General features: G+C 46.5%; 1 protein-coding gene across 1 annotated transcript in view; it reads left to right on the top strand.

Moving 5' to 3' along the window:
* The window catches only part of NUP35 (nucleoporin 35), an 813,253-nt gene that overhangs the window by 563,255 nt on the left and 234,603 nt on the right, over positions 1-15,395 (top strand). The window contains exon 7 of the mRNA XM_044075241.1: positions 3,479-3,607. Coding sequence (XP_043931176.1) covers positions 3,479-3,607 — 129 coding nt within the window. The remainder of the gene's footprint in view (positions 1-3,478; positions 3,608-15,395) is intronic.

Below are 15,395 nucleotides of genomic sequence, written 5' to 3'. Positions count from 1 at the left end.
CCCAGATCAGCTCGGATCAGGGTTTTACTCCAGGTTCTTTCTGGTGCCAAAAAAGACGGGGGACTTGAGGCCTATCCTCGACCACTCTCTTGAACCTGGCAGTACCCAAAGAAAAGTTCCGGATGGTCACACTGCAATCTATTCCCCCCCTGTTACGGGAGAATGATTGGATGTGCTCGATAGACCTCAAGGATGCGACTATCACATTCTAGTGGACAGACTCTCCAGGAGGTTTCTCCGCTTCCGGCTGGGAGCCAGTCACTTTCAGTTCAGGGCCTCTCGTCTCACCTCAGCCCCCAGGGTGTTCACCAAAGTCTTAGCGGCAATAGCGGCCCACTTGAGACTCCAGGGAATTCAGGTCTTTCAGTACCTGGACGACTGGCTCCTTAACGCTCCTACAAGGCATCTGCTCTGTTCATGCAGGGATTACTTCCTCAGTCTTGCTCCACGTCTAGGATTGACAGTCAACATGGCCACGTCCTTTCTGGCTCCTACACAGGTAATAGATTTCATAGGGGCGAGACTGGATTCCAAACTAATGCTTGCTTTTCTGACTCCAGATCTGCTTCAGAACCTGAGGTTGCATGTACAGGCCATCCTCCAACTTCAAGCTCCACCGGCGGAATTGGTCCTGAGGGCTCTAGGGTCCATGGCGGCAGCAATTTCTCTGCTGCCCTTGGCCTGTCTGAATATGAGGGTCCTGCAGTGGACCCTTCAGGTGCAGTGGTCCCTGTCTCGCAACCCTCTGTACCATCCCATTCCCCTAAACAGGACTTGCAGAAGGTCGCTCGTGTGGTGGTTCCAGTCCCAGAGCCTCCACACGGGACGTCCATTCTCGATGCCTCCTCCCATCGCCACAGTGACCACGGAAGCTTCTCGCCTGGGGTGGGGGGGGATTATTCAGGCAGAACGGTCCAAGGCACGTGGAACGACATAGAGATCTCCTTGCATATCAGTGTCCTAGAGAAGAGGGCGGTGCTTTTGACGTTGCAGGCACTTCACGACCTTCTTCCGATTGGGACGATTGCGGTACATACGGACAGCATGTCAGTGGTCTGGTACATCAACAAACGGGGGGAACCAGGTCTTATCCTCTTTGTCGCGAGGCCATGAGAGTGTGGGAATGGGCGATATCCACCAACCGCTTTCTCATTGCAACGCACATTCCGGGACAGTCCAACATCCTAGCAGACAGGCTCAGTCGTACAATCCTGACTCCATACGAATGGTCTCTCAATCCTCTAGTAGCAGAGTGAATATTTGCCCAATGGGGGCAACCCTGTTGCGATCTTTTTGCCTCTCCCTCAAATACCAAATGCAACAGTTACTTTGCCCTAATCCCCCCTCTGGGGGAGTCCCCGAGAGACTCTCTCTAGTACATGCTTGGCCTCCCGGTCTTCTTTACGCTTACCCTCCACTGCCCCTGATGCTAAAACTTTTACAGAAAGCCAGTCGGTTGGGGAGCAAGATGATCCTCATTGCCCTATTCTGGCCTCGTCAGACGTGGTTCCCGTACCTATGGTCTCACCTGATTCATCCGCCCTGGATTTTGGATCCTCTTCCGGATCTCATTACTCACCCCCTGGGTCTTCCGACCCCCAACCTGATCAGCCTCAAGCTGACTGCTTGGTTGCTCCAGTTCCACTCTTGATAAGGACTCCCGGAATCTCCTCACCAGTCAAAGCCATTCTAGTAGCAACACACAAGCCATCCACCAGAAAGGTCTATCGGAGTAAGTGGAAACGCTTTTCCATCTGGGCTGAGCTCCGTCATTTAGATCCTTTTACAGCGCCTTTAACATCTGTTTTGGATTTTCTAACTACCCTTTTTCATCAGGGGGCTAGCTGTTCTACAGTCAAGGTGCAACTAGCAGCGATTTCGCATTATCATGTAGGGCATGAGTCTGGCCCTCTTATTGCCTCCAAGCTCTGTAAAGCTTTCCTTAAGGGTACCTTCCTCCTCAGACCTCCTGTCAGGGAGGTAGTACCCCCATGGGATTTATCCTTAGTTCTACAGGCCTTGACAAGCCCCCTTTCGAGCCAGCGGCCACGGATGATCTCAAATACCTCTCTTGGAAAACGGCCTTTCTGGTGGCCATTACTTCAGCTAAAAGAGTCTCTGAACTTCAGGCTCTCTTCTGTCAAACCACCGTATTTGACCTTCCATCAGGATACAGATTACCTCGGGATCAATCCGTCTTTTCTGCCTAAGGTATCTTCCAAAGCAAGCATTAATCAATCTATTAATCTTCCCATGTTCGTCCCCAACTATCAGAACAAAGGAGAATATAAGCTGCATTCTTTGGATGTGCACAGACAACTGCGCTTTTATATTCATCGAACGGCTGGTCATAGACAATCCGACCAGTTGTTTGTCTCCTTTGCCAAAACCAACCTAGGCAAGTCGGTTTATAAAGTTACCCTGTCACGATGGATAGCTAGTTGTATTCTCTTAGCATATCAGAGTTCGGGAAGGCCTGCACCTCAGGGAGTCCGTGCTCATTCTACTAGGGCCATTGCTACATCGGCTGCTTTTAGATCTAGGGTTCCCTTGGATGATGATTGTTCCGCAGCCACTTGGGCTTCATCCCATACCTTTATCAGCCATTACAAACTGGATGTTGTCTCCAGAGGTAGGACGTCCTTTGGCTCTGCAGTGCTCCGGAATATCCTTCCATGAAGGCCACCCAAGATTCAGGTAGCTGGGGACTCTGTCCCAAAGGTTGCTGACAAATGAAGTGCCTACTTCAGATTAAGAAGTTATGTACTCACCATAACGTTCCATCTGAGTAGGTATCTTCATTTGTCTGCAACCATCCCACCCGCCTTCCCCCCTGACCAATATGATTCTAAGTAGGAGTTGTCTTACATGAGTCCCTTCCGGGACACACTAGCAAGTTGTTATATGGGGCAAACTTGATCTGAGGTCAGTCAGGGTTGGCAGGGGATTATGGGTTAATGGAGGAGCTAGGAGCTCGGATCTATGCTGTGGTAGAAGTTGCCGGCTCGGATCCGTATCCCAAAGGTTGCAGACAAATGAAGATACCTACTCAAGTGGAATGTTATGGTGAGTACATAACTTCTTATTTCATCCTTCTGTACAGAATACAAGACTTAAGCAGGTAAACCTAAAGCACATTCTACTAGAGAATTAGTTAACACCGTCATTTGATATCTCTGCAGCTTCATCCTGGGTTTCACTGCACATTTCTGTAAGACACTAAGCTATAAGTGATGTCATGGCTCAGTTCTACCTTTGGATCCCCATGTATTCTGTGGTATCCTGTCTTGATATCACTCGGGGAAATTGTGACTGTCGTGATACATAGAGTACAAAACTTGGCTACCTACAAAATGAGCCATTTCCTTGACATTTACCGTTCAATTTATTTTTAATTATCTGAATTTTTTTATAGTGGTGGTATGAGTTTGCTCTTGGTGGTTTTAAAAGAGTGTATTTTTTGCATTTTACTATATAGATGTCCAAAAATGGTAATTGGATGCATATTCATTATCAGTCAAAGCTTCAAGCCAGGAAAGCATTAAGCAAAGATGGCAAGATCTTTGGAGACACCATCATGATTGGAGTTAAGCCTTGTATAGAGAAGGTATGTTGAACATTACTGGAATTGTAATAGTTTATGATTTCAGATAACATAAAACATTGTTTTTATTTGGTCTGTCTTTTGAGGCCTTCAGCATTGAGTGACTGTTTGTTTTATGTTTATAAGTTAGCACAATTTTTGAGTTTTCTATTGCTATAATATTTGAGGGTTCTCATGCCTCTGACCAACATGTTGTGATGTCACTCACCAGGTGACAGGGACATCCTAGCTGCTTCTGGATTTCACGCATCTTAATCTAGAAATTCATGGTTGGCGAGTTTAGTTCGTCTTGTCCAGGCTGTGCTGCCCACTTTCAAGTACTGATGTCCTTCAAGGATGCATCTGCAGTCCTAACAAATGGGTTGTCCTGGCCTCAGGCAGCCCTTCGGTTGGCCGGATTCCAAAGTCTGGGTCTGGCCTCGGCTGATGTCGCACTTCACCCGACGTCATAGCTGCAGTCCAGCGAGTATAAAGGCATCAGCCGACGCCATTTTCCTCAGTCTTTCTTGCTGCGTGGCGCCCGAAGCAGAAGCTGTTCGCAAGTGCCGGTCGGTCAGAACCAGAGATTGCTACTACCGAAGACTTCTAAAAAGCTAAGTACCCCGTTGGGGACTCTTTCTTGCCTCAGCCGATGTCAGAAAAAGTGAATAACTGTTTAACTTGTGGGAAACAAATACCTCATAAAGATTTCCACTCTTACTGCCTACCTTGTTTAGGCCCAGACCACGATGTAGCAGCTTGTCTAGCCTGTGCTTCCTTCAACCGACGGACACTTAGACGTCGGTCGGAGTTTGCAGAGGAGTTTTTCGGCTCCGCTTTTGCTTCTATCATGCCGTCGGAGACTCCGACTTAACAATTAGTTAAAAAACGTAAAGAAAAGGACCGACACTCGCGGTCTGTGGTTTCGGCCAAAACCGCGGTTAAGCCAACCGCGAGTGTCTCTGTTTCGGCTGAAACCGAGTCCGCGGTTCTTCCTTCGGCCGAAAGCATGCCTCCTTCTACCGAGGCCTCTTCCAGCATGGCTGAATCTGCTACGGAAAATCCACCTGCTCTTACAGTTTCTCAGGATTTATCAGATACTATCCCCTTAGCTGTATCTACTCCTGCACGTGGAGCTGCTAGGCCCCCTGCATCCATGTCAATTAAGGCTTTTGCCAGGGCCAAAGCAGCTAAATCTTCAAAGGCCGTGCCTGCTAAAACCCCCTCTCACAGGCCTAGCTCTAGTACCCAAATGCTTAGTCTAGCAGAGGATCTCATTTCTTTGATCAGGGGAACCCAGTCTCACCCTGACAGGGCCTCTCACCCACCTCTAGAGAAGAGGCCTAGAGCAGAACCCCCTGAGCCAGTTTCTTCAGATTACTCCTCTGATGATTCAGAAAATACAAATCCTCCAGAAGGCCCTTATTCTCCTTATGAGGACTCTGATGCAGAGGATTCCATACCTTCTGCCTCTCCTCCTGAGGAATTTTCTTTTGGGGAAACCTTGCATGCTATGAGGGAACAATTTCAATGGCAGGGCCAGGATTTTTCAGACTCTAGGAAGAGGCTTAGGACCTTTTTGCATTTACCACAGCATAGGCCTTTAGCTATTCCTCCAGTACTTACAGTTGTGGATGATGCATTTAATGATGCTTGTACTGCCCCTGACTCACTACCTCCGGCCCCTGCTAAACCCGACAGATACTACAGGGTTCCGGACACACATTATCATTTGTATAAGGCTCCTATTGCAGATCCTGAAACTATTTCACAGGGCCCCAAAGCTGTAGCAGCTGCCTCTGCCAAAAACCCCCTCCCCTCTGAAAGAGAATCTAGGGCATTGGGGAGATGGGGTAAAAAAGTTTATACTTCTGCTACTCTTCCCGCTAGGGCCTTAAACTGTGAATTCCACATGATTGAATATCACGAATTTCTGTTAGATCAGCTCACTAAAAACTTTCCTCCTGAGCCTTTAGACCGCAAGTCCCTTCAGGATTTGGTGCATAACACTCAGCAGGTCAGTAATCATTCCTTAAAATGCGGCTGTGATGCACTGGAGGCTTCCTTTGGTTCAGCTATGACTGGTACAGTGATCAGAAGGCATGCATGGTTAAAAGAGCAATCCTTACCAGACCATGTAAAGGCAAAGCTTCTAGATGCTCCCATGGAAAAGCACAGTTTGTTTGGTTCCCCTGCACAGCAAGTGTTGAAGAAGGTGGAAGAAAAAGCTAAATCTGTCCAGACAGTCAAGGATTTCTTATAGGTCCAGCCTCCGAGGTTTAGTAGGAACTGGCCGTCCAAAAATTGGTCCTTTCCAGACACCACCAGAGCACAGAGAAGCAGAAATAGATGCCCTAGAGGCAGAGGCCAATCCAGAGGTGCCTACAGGGACGCCAGTGGCAGCCTAACAGTCAGAGAAGTACTGCCACAGATCCAGCCACTACCACTTCCACAGGACAATCACAGTGACTTGGCTCTGAAAACGCCTACCAGGGAACAACTGGAAGCACCCTTAGATGGAAAGTTAGCCTTATTTTCAACAAATTGGCATTACATTACAGGAGACAAATGGATTTTACAGACAATAGACAAAGGGTACAGGTTTCACTTCCATACTCTTCCAAGGAAGAGAGGAATGCCAAACCTACCTCCAAACCAAAGGACAAACGCTCTACAACAAATAGACCACTTACTAAGGATGAGAGCTATAGAAAGGTACCTATGGAACAAGGACAAGGATTTTATTCAAGGCTTTTCCTGGTACCAAGAAAGGAAAACCAATGGAGACCTATCCTCGACCTGTCCGCTCTAAACACATATCTCATTGTTCCAAAATTCAAAATGCTGACCCTACAGCAACTTCTTCCCGTGCTGGGCAAGGAGTCTTGGCTGGTGACTCTGGATCTCAAGGAGGCATACCTGCACGTCGCCATACGACCAAATTGCAGAAGATACCTCAGATTTCTTGCAGGATCAGAGCATTATCAATTCTCAGCATTGCCTTTTGGCTTATCTACTGCGCCCAGAGTATTCACAAAATGCCTGGCATCAGTAATTGCTCATTGCAGGCTTCAGGGAATTCAAATTTATCCATACCTGGACGACTGCCTGTTACAAGCGGACAGCAAAGACAAAATAACAAAAGATTTGAAAAAGGTTATTCACCTGCTGCAAGCCCTGGGGTACACAGTCAACACAAAAAAGTCAAGGCTGATACCATCCCAAAGGATAACCTTCTTGGGTGCAGAACTGGACACATCAAACCAGATGGCATTCCTCACAGCAGAAAAACAGAGGCAGCTACCACTTTATTTCATGGCATTAACAACGCAGAACCAGCTTACAGCAAGGAAAATCCTGCAAGCCCTGGGTTACATGGCATCCTGCATAATATTAGTTCCACATGCCAGACTACATATGAGGAAGTTACAATGGTACCTGAGGAATTTATGGTCTCAGCACAAACACAGCCTAGAAACCCAAATTCCAATAATTCCATGCCTGAAACAAGAATTCCAGTGGTGGGCCCAGGCCTGTCAATTGAACAAAGGACTGCCCTTCCACAGGCCTCACCCAAGCCAGACTATCACCACGGACGCCTCAGACCTAGGTTGGGGGGCACACATGGTGGACAAGTGCATTCAAGGCTTATGGACTCAAGACCAGATGAACCTACACATAAATCTAAAAGAGATGCTGGCAGTAAAACAGGCAATTCAGACATTCAGACCATTTCTTCAACAGGGTCAATTGCTGATAAGGACGGACAACACCACAGTTATGTGGTATATCAACAAACAGGGAGGCACCCATTCATATCCTCTATGCCGGATGGCACTGGACCTCTGGAATGTGGCCCTGAGCCTCAACATTCAGCTCCAGGCCATATTTGTGCCAGGAAAAGAAAATATACTAGCAGACATCTTAAGCAGAACCACCACGGATGCCCACGAATGGATGCTGCATCCAGATATCTTCAAAACCATCACAAGGAAATGGGGACTGCCAGAAATAGACCTGTTCGCATCCCCACACAACCACCAATTGAAAAAATTCTGCACAAGGACATACCACCCACTTGCTTGGAAGGTGGACTCCCTATCCTTCAGTTGGGAAAACCTGACAGCATATGCATTCTCACCTCTTCCTTTGATGCACAAAGTGCTACTGAAGATCAAAGAAGATCACCCGAGGATCATCTTGATAGCTCCAGACTGGCCGAGGCAACATTGGTACCGCTACTGAGGAGTATGTCGGAACATGCATGGCCTCTACCCCTACTACCTCTTCTGCTAACACAGAACGACTTCAAAATCCTGCATCCAAACTTGAAAACTCTGCAGCTAGCTGCTTGGAACATTACATAAGGCAAAATAACCCAGATTTATCTCAAAGGGTTAAAGACATTATCCTGGAGGCTCAGACCCTCAACAAGAAAAACTTATTCAGCAAAATGGAAAAGATATCTCATTTGGAGTGCAACAAAAGGAGTAGATGCATCATTGGCAAACATAGCTAACATCCTGGAATACTTAGCAGAGCTTTTCCACAATGGTCTGTCTTACTCCTCCATTAAGATTCATGCATCAGCAATTTCAGCAGAATACAACATGGATCCTCCAGTCTTTTCTCAACCTCTACTCAGACAGTTTCTCAGAGGAATTAAAATGTAAAGCCACCAAGGAAACCACCATTGCCTACATGGGACTTGAACTTTGTGTTAGAAAAGTTGACACTTCCCCTTTGAACCAGCAGCAACAGCAGAATTACAGTACTTATCTTGGAAGACTGCATTCCTGCTTGCAATCACTTCAGCTAGACGGGTTTCTGAATTACAGGCTTTAATGGCAGTACAGCCCTTCCTTATCTTCCATCAGGATAGAGTGTCCATGAGAACTAATCCTACCTTTATGCCAAAGGTGGTCTCCAGGGTATCATTAAACCAAGCAATACACCTACCAACATTCTTCCCCAACCCGCAGAACAGGGGGGAAAGATTGCTGCATACCTTGGATGTACACAGACAATTGCGCTACTACCTGGACAGAACCAAGAACAATAGAAAAACTGACTAACTTCTGGTAGCATATGCAACAGGAATGGAAGGAAAAGCAATTTCAAAACAAACAATCTCAAAATGGATAGGAAATTGCATTAGATTTTGTTACTCTTTTCATGGAAAGGCAACTCCAGAAAACATCAGACCTCACTCCACAAGGGCTACAGCCACTACTACAGCTTTCTTACGAGGAGTGGCTACCAAAGACATTTTAGAGGCTGCTACTTGGAGCTCCGTGCATACATTTGCCAAGCATTACAATCTACCTTTATACACCAGATCCTGAGCAGGTTTTGCCACTGCTGTTTTGCAAGGGATCTTAACTACACCATAAATCCTTAGTGCCTCCTCCCCCAGTTTGGCTATGGTATTCTACCCATTTGTTAGGACTGCAGATGCATCCTTGAAGGACATAGTACAGTTTTGTACCTACCATAAATGTAGATGTCCGAGAGGTATGCATCTGCAGTCAGGATTACCCACCCTCCTTCCCCTCTGTGGTACTCCTAGGGTATTTGCCCATCTTTTAGCTAGCTGGGGGAATCTATTATGGTGTATTTGTTTGTATATATGTATATACATGTTTATTTCTATTTGCTCTCTATTGTTTGGAAACATTTGCATTTATCCAAATTTAGCCTTCCTAGAGGGCACCTGGCATCTGGGGCAAGAAACACTGAGGAAGATGGCGTCGGCTGATGCCTTTATACTCGCTGGACTGCAGCTATGACGTCGGGTGAAGTGTGACATCAGCCGAGGCCAGACCCAGACTTTGGAATCCGGCCGACCGAAGGGCTGCCTGAGGCCAGGACAACCCATTTGTTAGGACTGCAGATGCATACCTCTCGGACATCTACATTTATGGTAGGTACAAAACTGTACTTTTCTCAGTTTGCTGATAAAGCAATTCATGGTCTCTACACTTTCACATTCACCTGGCCAGAAGAAAAATGTCAGTCTTTGGGTGTTTGGCTCCTGCTGCACCTCCGCCGCAGGAAATGTGGATGCTTGATATCCTGCTTGAAATCACTGTTGCGATATTAATCACAGATGTTTTTTTTTTTTGCTGACATCTGGCCAGGGTACCAGAGCTTTACCTTCTTTTTGGGTAAGTATGTATGACCTCTGCTATCATGCGTTAAGGATGTATATACGCATGAGATCCCTAGATTTTTGCCTCTAGTCTAAACACTGGTCATGCGCCCATGTGACTAATCCACTTTTTGTTGTTGGTACTATTGGCTTTGTTAATCGTTGTCAGATAAGTGTCCCATTGGGGAACCTTCCTTTTCTTAGAGCTGTGGTTTAAAATTATTAGATGACCGCTAGGAGGTGTAAGTGCCAGTGCAGTAGGCAGATTCTGTACAAGGACTTTGCACACCGAATGCCTTTTTACCTAGGTCCAGATCATGACTTCAAATCCTGTTCCATTTGTCAGTTGTTTATACCAAAGACCCTCCGAATGAGACTTTCCTCATTTAATACCTTTCTTGAAACCCAGCAGTTGAAAAGCTTAGCCCAATCTAAGATGGCGGACTTTCAGGACCCGGATGTGCTCCCCCTCAAGAAAAAGCTGAAGAATCCCAAATGATTCCCAGTCTGAGTCAGATGTTCCCGCTGAGTTGGTGGAACCCGCAGTATGTCCAGGTGCCCACTATCAAAACGCTAGGCCTTGTAGACTCTGAATATGTTGAATGAACCATGTCTTACCTCTGAGGGCCCATACAGAATTCCTTAGATCCTTGTACAGGAAGAGGTTCCTGATATGCCTGTTGAAATAACACTGATTGCAGGCAGATGTTAACCCAAAAAGGAAGAATAAAAAAAAACAAGCATCCGATGTCCTCTGTTCCTTCCAGGGAAAAAGTGGATGGACGTCTCGCGAGCCTTATTTAAAGCAATCATGTCCCTTAAGCCTCCTCCTCTTGTGACCCAGCTATCTTCAGCTACACCACTAAAGCAAGCCTTGGATTATTCCTTCTCTCTGAAGTTGATCCTGAACTAGACTCTGATCATTCTCTTGATTACTCTTCACAGTTCCACTCAAGGGGACTGCCTTTCACCTGACTCTCTTCTGAAAGAGGCTTCCTTTTCAGAAATAATTCAGAACATTGAGACAGTTTGAGTGGCAGTCAAAGTATATCTTGGATTATTTTTAACTGAAATGGAAGTTAATAATTAAATGATATGTTTGACAGGCACAGCCTAGAGCTGATGCAGTGTTTTGTTAAGTTTTTAATAGTGTGAGAATTACTGAAATATTGGAAGAAGTTCAGGTTTTGAATTCTGAGATAAGTGATTTATTGTTGGAATTTAATGTAGACCTGTATGAAAAAGTGTTTTGATAAGATTGAACATAAAGTTAAAATCAACTTAGAAAGGAAAGGGACAAGTTTGACTACCAGAACAAAATACCATATCCATTACCTTTACAAAAGAGAGGTCAGGGAAGTAAAGAAACACATTAACAGAATGGTAGTTTTAACAACTCTAAGACAAGAGAATAGAGGGGAATGTGCACACTTTAACAAGGGGAATACCAGAAGTAACATAGTTAGATATGATGCTGATGAAATTGTGGAATTTGAGTCTGAGGAAATTAATAACCTGGGGGTCAGATGCATATGAACAAGGATATTCTCCCTTTAGAAGGTCTAAAAGAATAGAAAACAACAAAAAAAAAAAAGACCAACTTTTTTTTTTTTTCTCCAAGAGAACTCCCACCTCCCAAATCGGCAATGGTTTCATGGGAAAGGCAGAGAGGTGGAAGAGATGGAACAATGTGCAACAATGGAAAAGATGAACAGCGGGAGCCATAATCCGAGAATGGGGTAGTTTAGTTTATGTACATATGAGGGGATATAAAATAATTACATCAGCCTAAACATAGCAGAAAGTTATTTTAACTTATTTAAAAAAGGCTTGAAATTTGTCCCTGGAAAGAGAACTGACCCAGCTGATGTCTTAATAGAATTTAAAAGTGTTTTACAAGAAAGTTAAATATGAACCTTCTGTTTAAAGAGCAAGGTAATGGAAATTAAATTGAAACTGAGAATAATGTAGATACATTAAAAAGAGTGTATTTAACCCCCCTCTCCTCCCTGTGGTGGTCACTTTTGAAAAGGTATGTAATAATGACATGCATCAAGTGTTGAAAAAACAAAAAAAAAGAAATGCCAGAATCTAACTAGAGAAGAAAATGATTTAAGGAAGCTACTTAGAAGTAACAGAAACCTAAGAATCACGAAACCTGATAAAGGTGGTGGTACTGTTTTAGTGGACAAAATGGATTATATAAGTAGTATGAATGCAGTTTTGAGTGACACAAAAGTACGAAAGGGTTTCCATTAATGACGTTAATTTAACAAAAAAGAAAAATGTTAAGTTGTCAATCTCGCCTTCATTCTTGCTTGATGGGTTCGGAGCCGATCCCTCGGCTCACTGCACTTGCTAAGCTCGAGAGTCACTTTTACCAGCTCGAGGCAGCCCCATATCCCATGATGCAAGGCGTAAGTACCCAGATCTCGCTTGCCGCTTATGAGGTCCTCCTTTTACCAGCTCCTGGTAAGTGATTCACTTTTTTGATATTCAAGCCCCTTTTTGTAAAAAAAACCCTTAATTGTTAGTTATAACTTAATTATTTACATTTTCTGACAGAATATCCCTGTCTCTTCTAATTTTTTTTTAGTCAAACTTTACCCATCCCTTCCCCTCCCTGTTAGGGTGTGTGTGTTTGTTTTATAGTAATACCCTTTGGTATTTTATTTAATTTAATTTTTGACTGGTGTGTGTGTGTGTTTTGTGAAGCACCACGTCAAAGGAGAGGGTCTCAGGTTTTAAGAAGTGTGACTCGTGCTGTCAGAAGATGTCTCTGACAGACGGTCACACTTCTTGCCTGTATTGCCTGGGGCCTCTTCACCTGCAGGACTCCTGTGCTATTTGTCATTCCTTCAGCCAGAGAGTCCTGCAGGAAAGAAACAAGCTGATACTTAGGGGGCCTTCTTAAGCCGGAGGGCTCTCCGCCAAGTCGGCTCCATCAAAATCAGCTAAATCTTCCAAGGCCCAGGCTTCTGTGTCTAAGCCTGCGGTTCGCCCACTGCTCGAGTCGAGATCGGCCCGCTGGAGCCGATTCTGGCTTAACAGCCTTCGCACCGATGGCTATCGGTGCCGAATCTGCATCAACCACTTCGTGTCTGCTCGATCAGTTCCGACCACCATGTGGCACAGGCATCTGTGTCGGCCCGATCGGCTCCGACACCGCTATTTGGCTGTATCGGCTCCGGCTGGAGCCGATGCATCGAGGCTTCCTGTCGGCTCCCGTAAGTCTTCGGCTCCCCCAGGATCTATAGTATCGGGTTCCGTGGCTCCTTCCCGGAAGAGGGCGGGGGCTCCCTCCTTGGAGCCGATACTTTCGGCCCGGCTTCACCTCTTCTTCGAACGGAGCCATCGGAGCCGATCTTCAAGGTCATCCAGACTTTCAGACCATGACCTAGAGAGAGTGGTCAGCAGATTACTTAAGTCACAGGTACTGGCCCAAATGTTACATAGTCCGTCTCAACAGACGACTGTTGGTCCACACCCCGTTACAGTTCCTCCTTCAACTCTACCCCAGAGCTTGGAGTTGGAGTCTTCGAATGGTTACTGTTACGGCTGGAGGACGGATACCCCTTCTGTTCCTTCAGCCTCTACTCTTATCTCCTCTTCGAGACCTTCCTTAGAGGGATTCGTGGTCGGGCTTCCATGGTCTCCTCCGAGGGGTGAGTGGCATCGGACCCTTGTCCGAACCCGCTCTTCCCCTTGGAGCCTCGGCCTTGGTGAGCTCGGCTCCACATCTGCCTCGAGACTTCCCTTCGGTGGTCCCTGGAGTTCCTAGTTCTTCGAACGGGTTCTCTCGACCTGCCTGGGAGGGGAGCATTCGAGGTGATGAAGAGTGTGCTGGCCACTGGTATCAGTCAGCAGTCTGTTCCCGTGAGCTCCTCCCTCTATAGTACCTGCTGACATCTCTGCCACTTCTCTTGCTACAGGACCCAGAGATCCTCCGCCTCAGGTTTCCCATTGGGAATTTCCCTCTCTTCCGAGGATTCTCCTGATGTTTCGGGAGATCCTCCTAGGAAGAGGACTTGTAAGAGGAAACATGTAGACTCCCGAGTCTGTCACTTCGATACTGACTTTGATGAGTCAGAGGGATCCCCTAGATCCTCTGAGGATGTCTCCTTCTCAGACATCCTAGAACTCCTTAAACAGAGGGGAAACTGGCCCACCAACAATCCCTCTGAGGATGAGTCAGTATACCTAGAGGCATTTGGATCTCGCCTCCACCTCCTGGGTGTCTCCGCCTTCGACCCCTTTATGCAGGTTATTGCACGGGCATGGGCAGCTCCTGACTCTGTAGAGCCAGTCCCTAGGAGGCCTTCAAAATTTATCACTGCCCTGTGACAAGCAATCCTCACTAAGGGTGTCCCCGCTGATGCCATGGTGGCTGCGGCCACCAAAAAGGAACTTGCAGATCCTTCCGCACTGGCCCATCCTCCTAATAAGGACTCTAGGACCATGGATAGGTACGGTAAGCGGATGTTTTCCTCAGCGACCTTTGCTATGCATTCGCTGAATTATTTATGTCACTTCACCAGACCCAGAGGGATATCCTTAAGGAGCTGGGTGAAGTAGTACAGGATCCTACAGCTGCAGGGGCTCAAGAGAAAATTGCTTCAGCAGCTAGGAACCCTTAATTCCATTGCAAACTCCTCCATGCTAATATCTTATGCTGCTGATGGAGCAGTAGAGCCGCAGGTACAGGTGTGGCTCTTAGACGCCAAGCCTGGATGCGGCTATGTGATTTTATGGATCCCTTTAAGGCCCTTCACAAATTCTCCCTTTGATGGGTCAGCTTTGTTTGGCCCTCAGGTGAAGGAAACTTTGACCAGGTGCTAACAGGACGGCAAGACTCTTTCTGCTGTAGGAGTCCGTTTTTCCACCCCTTCTAGACCTTATCCCAAAGGACAGAAAAGTGGGAAAATGTGGTTCCGTAAATCCCAAGGAGTCGCACCGGATTCACGTGGTCAGTTTACCCCTAGAGGCAGAGGGGGTAACAACAACAGACGCCTCTAGAGGCAGAGGGGTCCAAAACCAGGGAAACAGAGAGCCTCTCTGACATGCCTTTTCAGCACCCCTGAGATGTTGGCCGGCTGACCCTCCTTGGAGGCAGGCGGGGGAAGAACAGCACTGTACCCAGAAGCCTGGCATTCCCTCACTCAAGACAGATGGGTACAGTCGATCATATCCAAGGGTTACATAATTCCTTTCGAGGAAAGTCCCTTCCCTCAAGTTCCCTTCCAGATGTACCACGGTCTAAGGGAAATTGCAGAGTTAGAAGTCTCAAAACTACTGCAAAAGAGCCATTCAGCCAGTTACAACAGACCATTCAGAGCCCGGAATCTACTCAAGGTTCTTTTGGTCCCCAAAAGACGGGAGACTGGAGACCAATATTGATCTCAGCAGACTCAACAAGTCTGTCAGGAAGACAAGATTCAATGGTCACTCTTAAGTCAATTCTGCCCTTCTTACAGAAGGACAACTGATGTGCTCAATAGATCTTCAGGATGCACTATCACATCAAGATTCACAGACGCCCAGGAGATTTCTCCGCTTTCGCTGGGGTCCAGTCATTTCCAGTTCAGAGCCCTGCCCTTTGGTCTCACTACAGCCCCCAGAGTGTTCACCAAATGCATGGCAGTGGTCACGGCTCACCTGAGA

This window comes from Protopterus annectens, chromosome 6.part0, assembly GCF_019279795.1.
Source record: "Protopterus annectens isolate FY-2018-M chromosome 6.part0, PAN1.0, whole genome shotgun sequence".
NCBI lineage: Eukaryota > Metazoa > Chordata > Ceratodontiformes > Protopteridae > Protopterus > Protopterus annectens.
Note: the sequence above shows the minus strand (reverse complement) of the source record. Positions and strands in the feature narration are given on the sequence as shown.